Genomic DNA, 17,534 nt, shown 5'->3' with positions numbered 1-17,534 from the left:
TAATAAGCTCCATTATGACAATCAATTGATCACTGTAATGCAAACAAAATTGAAACAACTTATTTGGTGTATTTGCGCTACCATTAATTACGTTACACCTCTGTAAATCAATGTACAGTATTGAGGCCGGATCATTAGCTGGTTAAATAATGCAGATTTTGACTTATTGAGGTCAATGGATTTCCCATGGGGCCACAAAGTCAGGAAGTGGTTTCTGAACTCAGCATAATTCAGGCCTATGGATCCTGCTATGTCTTATCCATTTGGCTTTTGTATAATGAGTGAAACAGTTAAGTTGTACACTTAGAAATACATTTGCTATCTCGAACCTTGAAGGGTTCTTCGGCTGTCCCCATAGGTGAACCCTTTGAATAACCTTTTTTTAGTTCCAGGTAGAACCCTTTTGGGTTGCATATAGAACCCTTTCCACAGTGGGTTCTACATGGAACTAAAAAGGGTTCTCCTATGGGGACAGCCAAATAACCCGTTTGGAAACATTTTTCTAAGAGTGTAGAGTGAATAACTTTGAGTGCTACTTCTGAGTTTGAATTGTTTGAATAGGACCATTCCTCCTCCTCCTCCTCCACTAACCCTACTCCGCTCTTTCCCCTTGTCAGACTGTGAGTGCTATGGCCACTCGAACCGCTGCAGTTATATTGACTTTATCAACATCGTGACTTGTGTCAGCTGCAAACACAACACTAGGGGGCAGAACTGTCAGCACTGTCGACTGGGATACTTCCGGAATATCTCTGCCGAGCTGGACGATGACAACGTTTGTATAGGTCAGGACCTCTCATCAGTTCCTTAATGTACATTACACAATGATATGCACAGTGGAAAATGTTTGATAAAGGCAAAACAAGACAGATGTATCATTGTGTATTACCTTCAATCCCTACTAATCACCTGCAAATCTGTGATGTCTCCTGTATGACCCCTTGCAGGTCAAGAGTATTAAAGCATGATCCTTTGAGCCTATAACAGCTAAATATAATCATTATAGCTAGCTAATCATTTATTCAGAAAAGGTTGAAAACATTGCGATTCATACCATCGTAGCCTAAAATGCTAAGGAATTACAATTAGACCTGCTGGCTCTAAATTAATCAGCATACAATGTTTGTAAAGCAGCATATGTAACAATACATGAAGGTATCCTGTCTAAAGTTGTTAACTGTTACGTTGTTAAGTATACTTTAAATGCTCTTTTCACATCTATATTAGAATTGTGTTGGTGGAGCCCATTGCCATGCATCCTATTCAACTCCCCATTTATCATAGGTAAGATGAAAAAATGACTGTAACTAAAGAATACAGCCAGTGTCTAAATTAAATGTAACTGTCAACAATTTTAAACAGCATGCAACATTCAGGTGTATTTATAAACAAATGATTTGTAAACCAAAAAATTACAATTACACAAATTCAACCAATGAGGTTGAATGATTTATTACTGATTTATATATACTCATAATAAATAGTCTATGAAAGTATACACTTTTCAGTCCCTTTATAAACCCTTGATTAACATTTTACTACATAAATACAGTATCACTACACAAAGTACTGCACAGTGCCAAGCAAGAATGACACAATGGCACACTGACACCTACTGGAGGATCTATCATACACAACAGCAATACTGTTAGTACTGTTGTGATCTATTGGACATTCTACATTTTGCAATGGAATCAAAATCAGGCACTTTTCTTACTTGACAAATTCCCCCGTTTCAGTCCATTTCCTTCTGTTTGGTTGCGAATGAAGACGACCCTGTCCTACCTTGTACTAAAGTAATATGTACTAAAGTAATAATACATGTACTTAAAGTAATATACTGTAATATTACAGAGAAATGGTAAAGCAATGCCCCAGGCTGTCAAAGTTTCCTCAGGCTGAGAGATGTGTCAGGGAGTAAAAAAGTTTTTTTTTTAAACTCAATGTTCCTTCCTGTAAAATGATTAAACGTGCATAAAATGGTCAGTATAATACCACTGACATGTTTATGTTGATGTAGGTCTATGTGACCGGGGCTAGTGACACTGCTGTTTCAACTAGATTGATGAGCACTTAGATTATTTAGATGTGCTGTGCTGTATTTCTACCCACTAAAACAGCAATGTCTTGTTAATCCCTTTGTGCAGAGTGTAACTGTAACCAGCTGGGGTCCTTCCACGCCCGCTGCAACGAGACAGGGTACTGCCAGTGTAGGGATGGCTCCACTGGGACAAAGTGCGAGGACTGCCTGCCTGGATACAGCTGGAGACAAGGCTGCTCCCGTAAGGAATGTGTGTGTGTGTGTGTGTGAGCACCATGTGAGCGCCATGAGCCATGAGTCCTTTGCAAGGTTGTGTAACAATCTAGCAAACTTTACTGTATAATCACTAATTCAAGATAAAATTTGAACTGTACAGGTAAGGTCAGAACAGGTGTCTTGTTAATGTACAGTAACTGTTGCCAGAACCAGAGTATCCTGTATTGTTTCTAGGCTTGAGGCATTCAGCGGGCCACTTAGTTTCCTCCCTCCTTATTCTCCATCTCCTCCCTGTCTCCCCTCGTAGCCAACGTCTGCGACGACGACATGCTGCTGTGCCAGAATGGAGGCACCTGCTTCCAGAACCAGAAGTGTCTGTGTCTGCCAGAGTACAAGGGCCTGCTGTGTGAGCAGCTGCTCTGTGAGGGAGAGAGGGGCTGCAGCGGTGCCTCTGCCTCCTACCTCAGCCTAGTTGCCATGCTGAGTTTCCTTCTAGCCAACGCCCTGCTTAAACAAGTCACTGCTTAATGAGCTACACCCGGGACAGCTGGAGTACACCTGGCTACATTTTTGGGATCCGCCATTCGCAGTGCTTAGCTCAGTCTAACTGTGCTGTTGCATTCTGGGAGAGTGTTTGAGGGCTCCAGCCCCCTGTCACCTTCGCCACGATGAGACAAAGAGAGTTCCTCTCTCTCTATGAATGCCAGTGCTGAAAGAACTTATACCAAAAAAACAAAATCACTATCTTAGAAAAGTTTAGAGCGAATTGTATTGTCGTACATCTAAGTTTGTTCTCACTGAAATACTGCACTTAGCCAACTTGCTTTCTGAACAGAGATGGCTGTAATCACTGCTGAGGCCTACTAATGCCAAGTTTATCTTACTCTCAAATTCACGTTTCCTTACTTTGCTGCATAGTTTATTTGTTTCCTGGAACAATCATTGAACTGAAAAGTGGAGAAAAAGTAAACATTTTTTTGTGTATTTTTACCAGAGTTGATGTTTCAGTAGCTTGTGGTGGAGAATCAATTGTCGCATGGAAATCATGAAGCGCAGAGAGAGAGAGTATATCCTATCCAAATCAAACAAATCTATGTATGAATATTTTTTTGTAGAAATTGTTATTTTTGTTCCAAGTAAACGTTATCATTCTGAAGAAAATGACCCATGATGAGCTTTTTATTATTCTAAATATTCCTGAGAATGTGACTGTTAGATGATGTTCCTGATGCCATTGCAGGAATAAAGCCTGAAGGTCTGAAAGTTGAAGAATTCAGTCCAAGGTTTTATCCAACAAGCGCACACACACACACACACACACACACACACACACACACACACACACACACACACACACACACACACACACACACACACACACACACACAAACACACACACACACACACACACACACACTTGCTCTCTCTCTAATAGGTGAATATAATACTTCTGGAGGAACACATTTCTAGAACCTAGCTTTAGATATTTATTTTTACTTGGTATTACATTACACGTTGACATCCCAAACGAGCATTATCACATATGTCTCTAACAAAACATGTACAATGCTAGAGCTACAATTAGGTGATTGATTTAGGTCAAACAATATGAAACCAAGACATTGATACTACAGTATTATGATATGAAGCCATTACATTGATACTACAGTATTATGATATGAAGCCATTACATTGATACTACAGTATTATGATAATGAAACCATGACATTGATACTACAGTATTATGAGTTTCTATGTATCCTTATCCTGAGCATCAGAAACATGGTATGCAAGGGATATCATATCTGGATATGCATCATGAAATTCTGTTTTGAAACTGTGCATGTGAAATGTGAGAGCCCATATCCAACATTAACAAGATCCCAGCTCTGGATTTTAGCAGCCAATGATTTGTTGGATGACAGTTGTAAAGAACAAAATAAGATTGAGACACTACAAATCCTCAATGGAAGAAGAGCACCGGAGTCAGAAAATAAGGTATGCAAAATCTTCTATTTTGTGTTTGTGATTTTTTTCTATTTTGTGTTTGTGACCTCATAGAATATTAGCCCGAAAGTATTGTGGAGCTGCTGCACCTAAATATAAACAGTAGCAGTACCCAAAATGAGTACCGGCACCTACAGTATTTAAGTCAACGTCAAGCACATGCTATTAACTCTGGGTGTCCAGTTCCCTTCTTGACTTTCTCTGTTTAATATTCAAGCACTATGCCTATTATTGACATTTCAGAGTCAGGGATCAATCGATCATTGGGCAAGGAATGAAAATGGATGTCAAAGAAACCTGGAGACAAATAAAAGTAGAGGTCACCTCTCCTGACAGGTGAGTCAATCAATGTAATTTCAGTAAGGTAAAACCTAATTTCCATTCTTGGAATTAAATAAATTGTTGTTGTTTTTAGATGTGTCTACACACAGCACAAATGTATGAATCCAAGGTAACAGTTAATTCACTGTGTTTGCAAACGTAAAATTATGAATTGCTGAAATCTAATAGAAAAAGAAAAGCAATATGTCAAATGTAGAAGATAGTATTTTCTATGATAATGATTCTCTGTATCTGACTTCCTCAGACACTGCAGAACTGAAGAGCAGACGTTCTGACAGCGACGTCGTGGTTGGCACCCATCATCTGGGAGTGCACCTTCAATTAAGACATCATTGACAACATGTATCAAAAACGTCACTATAGCAACTACAATTTTTGCTGTTGGAAAGTAAATACATATTAATGAATTAAACCAAATTTGAGTTGTTTTCAATGTTTTTCTGAATTATAATACCTGTTATTATTTGAACTTCATTGACATTTTATTTGATGTGATTGGCAGGTACATTCGCTTCCTTTTTTGGTGACGGCAGAGCATAACTATTTGTTTGGGTTCAGAGTCCACTATTATATATTCAGTGACCGAACCCAGGAGGTTCCAGCCAGGTTCCAGGTTCCAGCCATACCCATGGCCTCTGGGATGTCCCTTACCCTGATCCTGGTACCCAGGTTTACACACTGGCAGGAGGATGGAATTCATCAAGAAAACCATATAAGAAGTGGTACATTTCCCAATGATCTCAAAACAGCTCGGTTGGTTCCGCTCCACAAGAAGAGCAGTAAAACAAATGTAGAAAACTACAGGCCTGTGTCACCTTATCCAAAGTTGTTGAGAGATTAGCTTTTAATCAACTTGAGAGATACCTTCTCGAGCACAAACTTCTTTATGAACTACAATCTGGCTTTGGAACAGCTCATTCTACTGATTCTTGCCTTATCCACTTTTTTGACCACATTAAGCAGAAAGGTGAGAAGGGGAACTACACAGGTATGGTCATGTTAGACTTGCAGAAAGCTTTTGACACAGTGGACCATGATATTCTCCTGATGAAACTGAAATGCATGGGTCTAAATGATGTAGCAGGGAATTGGTTTCGGTCTTATCTGATCAACAAAACACAAGTATTGTAACATCTGCATCCAACTCACACTCCCAAACACTTAGATCCCCGGAACGCAGCCCACTTTCCAGCTCACTCTGCAGATCCCAATCATCAGAATTCTAATCACCTGTTCACACACCTGCATGTCATCATCCCACACTATTTACTTCAGTTCCTTGCACCCCATCACTGTGAGGTGTTGTTAGTTTTGAGACACACTTTTTCGGAGCGCTGTGTTTTTCCCGTCCTTCTCTCCTCCCGTGTATGATAGTCTGCCTCACTCACGATGCCTTTTGCCTATTCCCTGCCTGTACTGTTGCCATTTTTGGACCTACCGTTTATGACCTTCTGCCTGCCCCTGGACCCAGCTATCTGCCTCCTCCTATGGTCCCTTTCACTAAACACCTGTTGCGCTCTGTGCTTGAAACTAGCTCTCTGCCTCCCTTGTGTTTATTGCAAGTATGTAATGTTGGTGATGTTCTGTCAGAGGCCAAAGAAAAACCCTGTGGAGTACCGCATAGATTCCATTTGTTTTTCTTTATATAAGAAATTGTAGTTCTTATATACGTTAATGATATGCCAGATAGAGTAAAGAGCAAACTCCTGCTTTATGCTGATTCAACCATACTTAAACTCAGCAAAAAAAGCAATGTCCTCTCACTGTCAACTGTATTAATTTTCAGCAAACTGAACATGTGTAAATATTTGTATGAACATAAGATTCAACAACTGAGACATAAACTGAACAAGTTCCACAGACATGTGACTAACAGAAATGGAATGTGTCACTGAACAAAGGTGGGGTCAAAATCAAAAGTAACAGCCAGTCAGTTGCAGGTGATGTCTGGTGAGGACCTGCCTTACAACAGGCCTACAAGCCCTCAGTCCAGCCTCTCTCAGCCTATTGTGGACAGTCTGAGCACCGATGGAGGGATTGTGCATTCCTGGTGTAACTCGGGCAGCTGTTGTTGCCATCCTTTACCTGTCCCGCAGGTGTGATGTTCGGATGTACCGATCCTGTGCAAGTGTTGTTACACGTGGTCTGCCACTGTGAGGATGATCAGCTGTCCGTCCTGTCTCTCTGTTGTGCTGTCTTAGGCGTCTCACAGTATGGACCTTGTAATGTATTGCCCTGGCCACATCTGCAGTGCTCATGCCTCCTTGCAGCATGCCTATGGCACGTTTTCGCAGATGAGCAGGGACCCTGGGCATCTTTTTTTGTGTGTTTTTCAGAGTCAGTAGAAAGGCCTCTTTAGTGTCCTAAGTTTTCATAAATGTGACCTTAATTGCCTACCGTCTGTAAGCTGTTGGTGTCTTAATGACCGTTCCACAGGTGCATGTTCATTAATTGTTTATGGTTCATTGAACAATCATGGGAAACAGTGTTTAAACTCTTTACGATGAAGATCTGTGAAGTTATTTTGATTTTTATGAATTATCTTTGAAAGACAGGGTCCTGAAAAAGGGACATTTCTTTTTTTGCTGAGTTTAGGATCAGGGAAGGATACATTTTACATAGAGGAGACCCTGAGTAAGGAATTGGTTGACTGGCAACAAATTGTCACACATTTGGGAAAAACTTAATAGATTTTTGTTTGGAACAAAACATAGATTGCTTAGGGCTGACAAGATAAAGGTAAACTGTGCAGGCAAAGAGATTGAATCTAAAACAAGTGTAACTTATCATGGTGTGTCCTTAGATCAATCCCTTTCCGGAGACCTGATTTCTGCTAAATGTGTTGATCTGCTTTGCTCTTATACTCAATATTATTAGGAACTTTGTTTTTTAAGTTCGCTTTTTACATTAATATTTTGTTGTATTAAGGCCACAAAAGACAACAGGCAGAAATGTTATAACGACTGAATTGATTAATTAAAGATGATCTACCACCACCAATGTATTTTGTCAAACTGAATGCGTTGGTCACGTGTTGTTGGTATAGTCAGAGCCATACAATTGTACAGTGCTTTCCGAAAGTATTCATACCCATTGACTTATTCCACATTTTGTTGTTTTACAGCCTGAATTCAAAATTGATAACATGTAATTGTTTTCTCACCCATGTATACACACGATACCCCATAATGACAAAGTGAAAACATGTTTTTAGAAATGTTTCCAAATGTATTGAAAATAAATACAGAAATATCTAATTTACATAAGTATTCACACCCCACTTTTATGACGCTCCAAATTGAGTAAAGTGTATAGAATTCCCTTTGATCAACCTTGAGACATCACTACAACTTGATTGGAGTCCACTTGTGGCCAATTCAATTGTTTGGACATGATGTAGAAAATTTGTGGAAAGACTTGAAGATTGCTGTTTACCGCCACTCCCCATCTAATTTAACAGAGCTTGAGAACATCTGCAAGGAAGAATGGGAGAAGATCTCCAAATCCAGTGCTAAGCTGATACAAACATACCCAAGATGACTCAAAGCTGTAGGTGTAGTATTGACTCAGGGGTCTGAATACTTATGCAAATGTTATGTTTAATTTTCAATAAATTTGCTAAAATGTATAAACATTTTCACTTTGTCATTAAGGGGTATTGTGTGTAGATGGGTGAGGAAAACAAATATTTTTAATCCATTTTGAGTTCAGGCTGTAACAACAAAATGTGGAATAAATCAAGGGGTATAAATACTTTCTGAAGGCACCGTAGTTTACGCTGTACTAGAGCCTACTAAATTCTGTATTGTACCTTTAAGACGAAGCTACTGAAATCGTCATATGGATGCGCCCATTCCATGACAGCGAGTATTGAAAAAGAAACGAGCATGTGGAAATGTGTGATATGAAATTAACTTTTTATGTAGCTGATTGTTGTAAAAGTGGTAAAGACTTCGTAATAGTTTGTGGTAATTATTCCGGTGCATAAAATGTATCGTGTAATCTGTTCTAAGTGGTTTATCTCCGGCGTGTCCTTGACTGTGGGAGCGGCTATTGGTGCGTCTCTGAATGGCGATTCGACGAATAGATGCATAAATCCGAGCCATGGGTTACTCAATCGAGTACCCGTTATTCCTATTCCAAGTGTGGACGCAGCAACCGACCTTACCACGTACCAAGGAGGCGGTCAAATGGTAGGGTCCCGATCAACAGCTGCAATGAAGTACGGCTTCCCATCTCTCGCCAATATCAAGACGAGGGAGTCCTACGTGACATCTTATGATCCCAGAAACAGGACTGCTGCATGGGTTATAGAGCAACTCAGTCCTGATGGCTTGACAGGACCTTCAAATAGGAAATTTTGCGACTTTAAAGAGGATGATACGGTGCACGTATACCACAGGGCTACCAATGCAGACTACAGAGGCAGTGGATTTGACAGGGGGCATTTGGCAGCAGCTGCCAATCACAAATGGAATCAAAAGGCAATGGATGACACGTTCTATCTCAGTAATGTCTCACCACAGGCAAGTCATGTATTGTGGGGAAACATGGCATATTAGGCAATGTGAAGATTAATAAGTGTTACACAGTGTGCGAGTGGTAAAGGTGGCAATATACGTGTGCAGTTTAAAACGCGAATGATGAGTCAAAAAGGCTTCTGAATCCCATGTAGCTACACTTCCAGAGCAAAGTGCATGAATCAATGAATGGCTGTTCAAGAAAATCAAGTTTCTTTTATTCACCTCGTCTTCCCCTAGAACCCAAATTTAAATCAAAATGCATGGAACAACTTGGAGCAGTACTGCCGTTCACTTACCAAGCACTACATGAATGTGTTTGTGTGCACGGGACCACTTTATCTGCCCAGGTGAGTGTCATTTGAAAGACTTCCATAACAAACTTAATGGTATTTTTCAGTGTTGCCATCTTAAAGCCATTCACACAGTGATCTGCTTTTGCAAACAGGCACTATGCAAGCATCATGATCTGTGTGAATGGGGTCCAAGGTGAGAATGATACAGAAGTCATAACTGTTCCTTCTCTCTGCTATAGACAGGAACCAGATGGGAAAATGTATGTGAAGTACCAGGTGATGGGGAGGAACCATGTGGCGGTCCCCACCCATTTCTTCAAGGTGGTGATCCTGGAGAAGCAGAGGGGAGAGGTGGAGCTGCGCTCGTATGTGATGCCCAACACACCTGTGGATAATCAGATTCCTCTGGAGCACTTCCTGGTGCCTATCGAGAGCATTGAGAGAGCCTCAGGACTGCTCTTTGTACCCAACATTATGAAGAGGACAAACAGCCTGCTGGCTATCACTGCTGGAGGCAATTGAGTCTGGTCAGCTCTGTGTAGTGTGGTGGGTCTGGTTCATTAGGGCACACTGTAGAAAAAATGTTAGAATTGAAAACAAACATTTTCATTGGACAGTACTGACCCGTTTCACTCTATTTTTAAGTTTACTTTCATTTTTGGCTTCTGAACACAACCTTGGTTATTCAGCTCTGTGTCGTGTGATGAACATCCTCAGTAAGGTTTACATGTGACTGCACCAAACTCATCTGCTTTATCATTGTAGTGCTTATCCTGCATTGAATTAAACAAAAAGGGAAACAATCCAATTATTGTCCAGTAGGATGTGATGCTAATAAATATTTAGGAGCATTAGACTAGTTCTGAATGATTCTTGCTTATTATTTTTGACTATCCCAAGGGGACACACATCTTCACATTAAATAAGCTGTTCCATCTGTGAAAAGTGGGGACTGGCCCTGATACTGGAAAAGGACCAAGCAGAAATGCTGAAGGCAGGGCTTACACGTTCTAAAGTACTGCTCATTTTTCATCGAGGACAGGTGAAGACTGTTTTGTTCTACTAGTCTTGGTCTTATTACCGTACCATTCTAGTGATGAAAACATGTCAACCCCTTGATAAAAAGACAACATCCATATTTCTGTGCATTTTGGTGTGGCAGAGCCACAGAACATACAGATACAGGCGAAGAACCAATATGTTTAATAGGGAATCATATCAGCCCTACTTGTAACATATCTGCACCATTCTGGATGCTTAAATTAATATCAGGTGTTCTTCACTCTCCTTCCTACACACATTGAACCACAGAAAATACTATGCACAGAGACTTCACCATGTCTGCAGTCCACATTGCCCATGGCTTCTGTAAGATTCTATAAAAAGTTTACAATGGGTTCATGTAAGTCCCTGTATGTAAGTTCCTAAACATGTACAGTAAATCCCTTCCACCTTCCACTGTATTTACTTGAGGGCAATTCTACGGTAACAAAATTACAGTGAGACTAAAATGTATGCCAAACAGAAACCATTGATTTCAAAGTTTAACAAACCATACAATACCACTTAACAATTTACACAGTAAACAAAAAAAACACTTACTGGAAAACCTGTGTAGATGGAAAGGTAGGTAACATAATTACAGTAAAATCTCCCTCACTTTTATTCTGTTACCAAACTTTGAATCCGCACAGTTCTTCCTGTAAATTTGTTTTTTGGAAAAACTGTTGAAAGTAGTCCGTGCGCATAGAGTTAGTTCTATGGTTTGTTAAACTTTGAAATCAATGTTTTTTGTTTGGAATGCATTTTAAAGTGAAAAATTGGAGTATCTGAGAGTAATTCCGTTATCATGGAATGTTCTGTGTACCTGGCTCAGACTGGCTTCTCAGACCCCTTGGGACTGTAGTGTCTTTTAGAAGGGACAGAACTGGAATGCTCCAGAAAATCACGAGGATTAACTTAAAAACAAAACAGATAAATATGCATAACATGCTTAGGAGCACAAGACATCGCAGCACAAGGAGTAGGCCTATCATTTAATATGATGGATGTGTAGCTTTTGGAACTACTGCCATTTCTCCAGCAAAACGCAACCTGAAGGTACGCTTTATGTTGATGTTTTCCGTTTAGAGAATGACTGACCTGCAGTGACACATTATTATGGTAATTGAGGTGGGTGGCAGCATACAGGCATATTTAGCTAAGGGAACTGAATGAAATATGACATTCTTCAGAATACAGCAAGGATTGTTGTTTAACAAAAGTCCTGGACATGCACGCGGTGAGATACTGTTACTGTTTTCATATTTTCCTGTTTGAACACTTTTACAACAGATGAATTAGCTCTAATATACAGTTAGAATGGATTTGACTTCACAACCTATATGTCTCATGTATCATTTCTCCTTAGGGAAACTGAACATCTGAACAAAATACATATTGGGGAAAGGGAAGCACATCTGCTTAGCAACATACTAGGTAGGCAGAGACCCCAAACTCTCCCTGAAAATGATAATACTGACCTCGTATTATCCGCAAGAAGACATGTAAGGGATTTATCAATGAACGCCTTGTCCTGAATGTTCAAACTCATTGAGATCAGAGACCTTCGGAGGTAGAAGTAGCAGAATGATCAAATGTGTGGCTCTCTGTCAGAGTGTATGCTGAGGTACCATCGGGTGTGATGTGTAACCCGCTGGATGATATGTGCAATGTGTCTCTGCTGCTGTGGAGAAGAAGGAAGAGGCCAGTGGAACTGTCTGAGTTCCCACAGGTTGCATATGAGGGCTATCAGAAATATTCTGGACTGAATTACCCTCCCACCTCTGGGATGTCGTCTGGTCAACAGCCCACATACCAGATAGTGATCAGAGCATTAACAGTCTAGATAAGAATCCCGGGTCCACTCTGTATGGATAACGACAGATCACTCAGATGAGCATTTGTCTTTGTGTTTTTGGTCAATTGGTGCTTATATTGGTCCTATTTCACACATGTACAAGTGTGCATTATACATATGTGAATTGGAATTTAGTTTTTTTATATATCCCACTGAGACACCCTCGGAGAGTGGGGTCGCAACCAGGAATCAGCCATTATTGACGGCGATTAGCAATTAGGGTTAAGTGCCTTGCTCAAGGGTTCAGACAGACCATCACCTTGTCGGCTCGGTTATTGGCCCAATGCTTTTAACCTGCCGGTGGTACCTACAAGTGTGTATTAATACGAATGTGTAAATTGGTGCAAAAAAAGTATGAAAATGTATGTAATAGGAGCATCTGCTAATCAAATGTAATATATATATATATTTTTTTACATTTTTTTTTTAACATATCCCAGCTCTCCTTGAGACATCCTTGGAGAGGGGGATGTGTATTAATTCTAGATTCATCCCAGCGGACAAGTGATGTCATTAGTTTCTGGTTTCTTGTTGATGTCCATTCAACCAAGTTTGCCTGCTGCTTGTTTTGTGCATACTAATGGTTTAATTACTGTACTTGCTTTATACCGCTAGGTGGCAATATTTACATAAATGTCACTGATCAATGACAGCATTTCAGGTAGTTTGTAAAAATAAATACCACATGAGAAACACTACATGATTAAATTAGCGAAATAAATCTTTAATTGTAGTTGCATTTCTACATAAATTACATACATGTTTTTACTTTTACAATGATAGGCCTATTCTTGTTTCCATTTACACACATAAAATTATTATTTTAACATTCATAGAAATGTTTGCAGTAACAACATGGCAAAAATATTGTTCAGTATTATATAGGGCAAGGAAAGTTTAAATTTAAATCCTCCAAAGAGATTTTCTGTGTGCAGGTTGGGTGCAACAAGAACACTTGAGGGAAATAGATGCACATTTCTATCAGAATGCAGATGTTCTATACCTGCAGCACATTGCTATCAAAATGCAGATGTTCTATACCTGCAGCACATTTCTATCAGAATACAGATGTTCTATACCTGCAGCACATTGCTATCAGAATGCAGATGTTCTATACCTGCAGCACATTGCTATCAGAATGTAGATGTTCTATACCTGCAGCACATTGCTATCAGAATGCAGATGTTCTATACTTGCAGCACATTGCTGTTCTATACCTGCAGAATTGCAGATGTTCTATACCTGCAGCACATTGCTATCAGAATGCAGATGTTCTATACCTGCAGCACATTGCTATGAGAATGCAGATGTTCTATACCTGCAGCACATTGCTATGAGAATGCAGATGTTCTATACCTGCAGCACATTGCTATCAGAATGCAGATGTTCTATACCTGCAGCACATTGCTATCAGAATGCAGATGTTCTATACCTGCAGCACATTGCTATCAGAATGTAGATGTTCTATACCTGCAGCACAATTCTATCAGAATGCAGATGTTCTATACCTGCAGCACATTGCTATCAGAATGCAGATGTTCTATACCTGCAGCACATTGCTATCAGAATGCAGATGTTCTATACCTGCAGCACATTGCTATCAGAATGCAGATGTTCTATAACTGCAACTTCAACACAATCCATCATACTCTGACAAATACTATTCAGCATTTTATTAAAACAAAAAACAAAGATATTCAATAAATAATGTTGAACTGATTGAAACAAACAATTTATAGCATAACATAAATACCATTTTACACATAACTTTACATTTTTTTTTATAAAACATAACGTACTTTAACAATAGTCTAGTTGATAAAAAAAATCAAATTATGTTTAAGCTTAACATTTCCACAGACCAAAACACAGGTCAACACAGTAATTCAGGTGACTAATTTCCTGAAAGCAGACCACTGGTGTTTTCAGATGACAATTAGCGGAAGTCAGAATTGACAAGTCATGCAAAGCCACTTGTTGAGACCACCTTTGAAGGTTGCTAAAGTTAGCTACCTGCATCTTAAATAAGACTACAAAAAAGGCCTTAAGTCCACTCCATGTTCATAGCTTCAATCAACACTAGAGGGAACTTGAACTGACAATGAATCTGGTTTATACCTCAGTTACAGCCTAAAACCCCATGTGGATGTACTGCCCGGAAGAGACGTTCATCACTCACTTTGGATAGAAGGTATTCTAAATGAAGGAGTGTTGGTGTAGGGCCGTTAGTGAAATGACTCTTCCAGAAGCGCAAGGGTAGAGGAGTGGCCAGGGGAGTGGCCAGGGGAGTGGCCAGAAGAGTGGCCAGAAGAGTGGCCAGAAGAGTGGCCAGGGGAGTGGCCAGGGGAGTGGCCAGGGGAGTGGCCAGGGGAGTGGCCAGGGGAGTGGCCAGGGGAGTGGCCAGGTATTTGAGTTCAGTCCTATTCTATTCAGCACTGTCAAATTGCAAACAGTGAAGGTTTGGCCTACACATAACAATTTTGATACGCAGAGGACAAAACAGTAAACTATGTTTATCAATATTATATAATAGCATCAATAAATTGTTCATTTTTAACAAAGAACCCACATATGAAAAGGGGATAATGGGGGAAACGATGTGTGAACTGTCTACTGAAGTAGACATACAATTACAATCAAACTCTTACTATTGTCTTGCAATATTAGCACAGCCGAGTTTAACACAATGAACACACAGTACAAAATACTATTCCCCTTCCAGACAATCAATATAAATACTGTGAACATTTTATATACATCTACGAGGTATGTAAACCTCTAAATATACTCATATTTAAGCATATACAAAGTATGCAAAAAATGATATAGCTGAGCCCTTTCTTTACCATTAGCAATTTAAAACAGCACGTTCGTTGTGCTACTGCAGTCCTGATGAGGTAAGAACAGCAGAGTATACGTAAAATACACAGGAAGAATATAGAAACACTTTCTATTGGGACGTGCTTTCGGGAAAAGTCGAACCAGAACGGTTTTCAAAAGCTTGTCAACATGAGAGGAGGCTTTCACTGATAGAGTTGTTCACTTGGCAACATATACTGTATGCTTTTGAAGTAAAAAACAAACTAAAAAACACTGGGATTAAAAAACAGCCATTGAGTAAAATAAAATATTGATGCTACAATGTACTATACACTTGTGTTGTACTACACTATTGCTGGAAGAAACAGCTTGGCTGTGAGTATGAAGTACTTACTCTGTTTACTAAACTCTGAAAACACAGGGCCCATAAACGAGCGTCCTCTTTAAGCACCAGGTGCTATATAAACACAGTGACTGGAAATTATAAGTGTAGATGAGAAACCAGAAACATTAAAGCTTATAATTGTTCAAATCACTTCAAAACAGGCTCTAAGATAACAGCACAACCTTAAATCGATAAACTGTTGTTTTATGTACTAGGATAGCGAGTTTAGGATGTCTTGCAGCCAGGTGTAGACGTTATAGCTTTCTCTAAAGTCAATCTGGAATGTTCTGCCTATCCATGTGAGAGATGCACTCGGTCTCAACCTTTAAGTCTTTAATAAAGACTCATCTCTTCAGTAGGTCCTATGATTGAGTGTCGTCTGGCCCAGGAGTGTGAAGGTGAACGGAAAGGCATGGGAGCAACAAACCGCCCTTGCTGTCTCTGCCTGGCCGGTTCCCCTCTCCACTCTCCCACTGGGATTCTCTGCCTCGCCTCAAACCCTATTACAGGTGCTGAGTCACTGACTTACTGGTGCTCTTCCATGCCGTCTCTAGGACGGGTGCGTCACTTGAGTGAGTTGAGTCACTGACGGGGACTTCCTGTCCGGGTTGGCACCCCCCCCCCCGGGTTCGTGCCGATCTTTGTGGGCTATACTCTGCGTTGTCTCAGGATAGTAAATTGGTGGTTGAAGATATCCTTCTACTGGTGTGGGGCCTGTGCTTTGGCAAAGTGGGTGGGGTTATATCCTGCCTCTTTGGCCGTGCCCGGGGGTATCGTGTCTCCCAACCCCTCCTGTCTCAGCCTCCAGTATTTATGCTGCAATAGTTTGTGTCGGAGGGCTAGGGTCAGTCTGTTATATCTGGAGTATTTCTCCTGTCTTATCTGGTGTTCTGTGTGAATTTAAGTATGCTCATATGCTCCCTCTAATTCTCTCTCTCTCGGAGGACCTGGGCCCTAGGACCATGCCTCAGGACTACCTGGCATGATGACTCCTTGCTGTCCCCAGTCCACCTGGTCGTGCTGCTGCTCCAGTTTCAACTGTTCTGCCGCGGCTATGGAACCCTGACCTGTTCACCGGACGTGCTACCTTGTCCCAGACCTGCTGTTTTCAACTCTCTAGAGACAGCAGGTGCGGTAGAGATACTCTGAATGATCGGCTATGAAAAGCCAACATTTACCCCCTCCTAGCCTAGTTCCTCTCTAGGTTTCTTCCTAGCCACCGTGCTTCTAAACCTGCATTGCTTGCTGTTTGGGGTTTTAGGCTGGGGTTCTGTACAGCACTTTGTTACATCAGCTGATGTAAGGAGGGCTTTATAAATACATTTGATTGAATCTGATCAAGTCCTTTATATTTTTAAGCAGCAGTTTCAGTCAGTCTAGCCCTTCTTTCTGTGATCCTGACCACATCCATTGAAAATAATGGATTTGGACAGTATAAATCTATTTCTCTGGAGAGTGCCTGGGTTTTGGTAGTTCCTCCTCCCTCCCCCAGCCCAAGTGTCATTGAGTTGGGCTTAGCCCCCTCTCCCCTCCCTAGCAGTTGCTGCTGTTCCTGAACTCTCCGTTCTCTGTGATCTGGAGCTTGGTGGGGGAGATGCCGTTACGGTTCTGCATGCTGTAGCGCTCCTTCAGCTGGGTCAGAGCGCTCATCAGGCGGGCGTTGGCCGCGTCTAGAGAGGCGATGCGTTTCTCCTGCAGTGTGAGGAGGGAGAGAGGGAGGAACAGAGAATGATGGAGGAAGAGAAAGACAGAGGGAGGAAGAGAAGAGGGTTGTCATCACACAATCCAATGAATCCTTCATAACATGTCTCTGATCGACTGTACTACCGCTTCTAAGCAAACCAACATGACTTAAACAAAACAAGCAGCCACTATTGTAAACAGAAAAGGAATGTTGCTGAAGTAAAAACTTAAGATTGTCCACATACAGTACATTTTGTACTTGTCACAGTAATTCCAGTGGCTGGATTGTTTGCAGTGAGTGAGACCTATCATTTTCAATCTGAGG

At 40.7% G+C, this 17,534-nt stretch overlaps 3 protein-coding genes across 4 annotated transcripts in view; 2 read left to right on the top strand and 1 right to left on the bottom strand.

Moving 5' to 3' along the window:
- Positions 1–3,523, top strand: part of LOC135523639 (netrin-G2-like) — a 71,906-nt gene extending 68,383 nt beyond the window's left edge. Inside the window, exons 6-8 of the mRNA XM_064950483.1 lie at positions 618–785; positions 2,148–2,282; positions 2,565–3,523. Coding sequence (XP_064806555.1) covers positions 618–785; positions 2,148–2,282; positions 2,565–2,785 — 524 coding nt within the window. The 3' untranslated portion in view covers positions 2,786–3,523. The remainder of the gene's footprint in view (positions 1–617; positions 786–2,147; positions 2,283–2,564) is intronic.
- Positions 3,524–8,457: 4,934 nt separating this feature from the next.
- On the top strand, positions 8,458–10,273 carry endog (endonuclease G). Its single transcript, XM_064950367.1, has 3 exons — positions 8,458–9,132; positions 9,367–9,476; positions 9,662–10,273. The coding sequence occupies exons 1-3, from the start codon at positions 8,596–8,598 to the stop codon at positions 9,942–9,944; spliced, it is 930 nt and encodes a 309-aa protein (XP_064806439.1). The 5' UTR covers positions 8,458–8,595; the 3' UTR covers positions 9,945–10,273.
- A 3,706-nt stretch (positions 10,274–13,979) lies between these two features.
- LOC135523445 (disabled homolog 2-interacting protein-like) overlaps positions 13,980–17,534 on the bottom strand; it is a 99,723-nt gene continuing 96,168 nt past the window's right edge. For both annotated transcript variants that reach the window (XM_064950157.1, XM_064950244.1), the window contains one exon: positions 13,980–17,218. In XM_064950157.1, coding sequence (XP_064806229.1) covers positions 17,060–17,218 — 159 coding nt within the window. In that variant the 3' untranslated portion in view covers positions 13,980–17,059. The remainder of the gene's footprint in view (positions 17,219–17,534) is intronic.

This window comes from Oncorhynchus masou, chromosome 1 (genome assembly GCF_036934945.1).
Source record: "Oncorhynchus masou masou isolate Uvic2021 chromosome 1, UVic_Omas_1.1, whole genome shotgun sequence".
NCBI classification, from domain to species: domain Eukaryota; kingdom Metazoa; phylum Chordata; class Actinopteri; order Salmoniformes; family Salmonidae; genus Oncorhynchus; species Oncorhynchus masou.
This window is presented reverse-complemented; position numbering and strand designations above follow the sequence as displayed.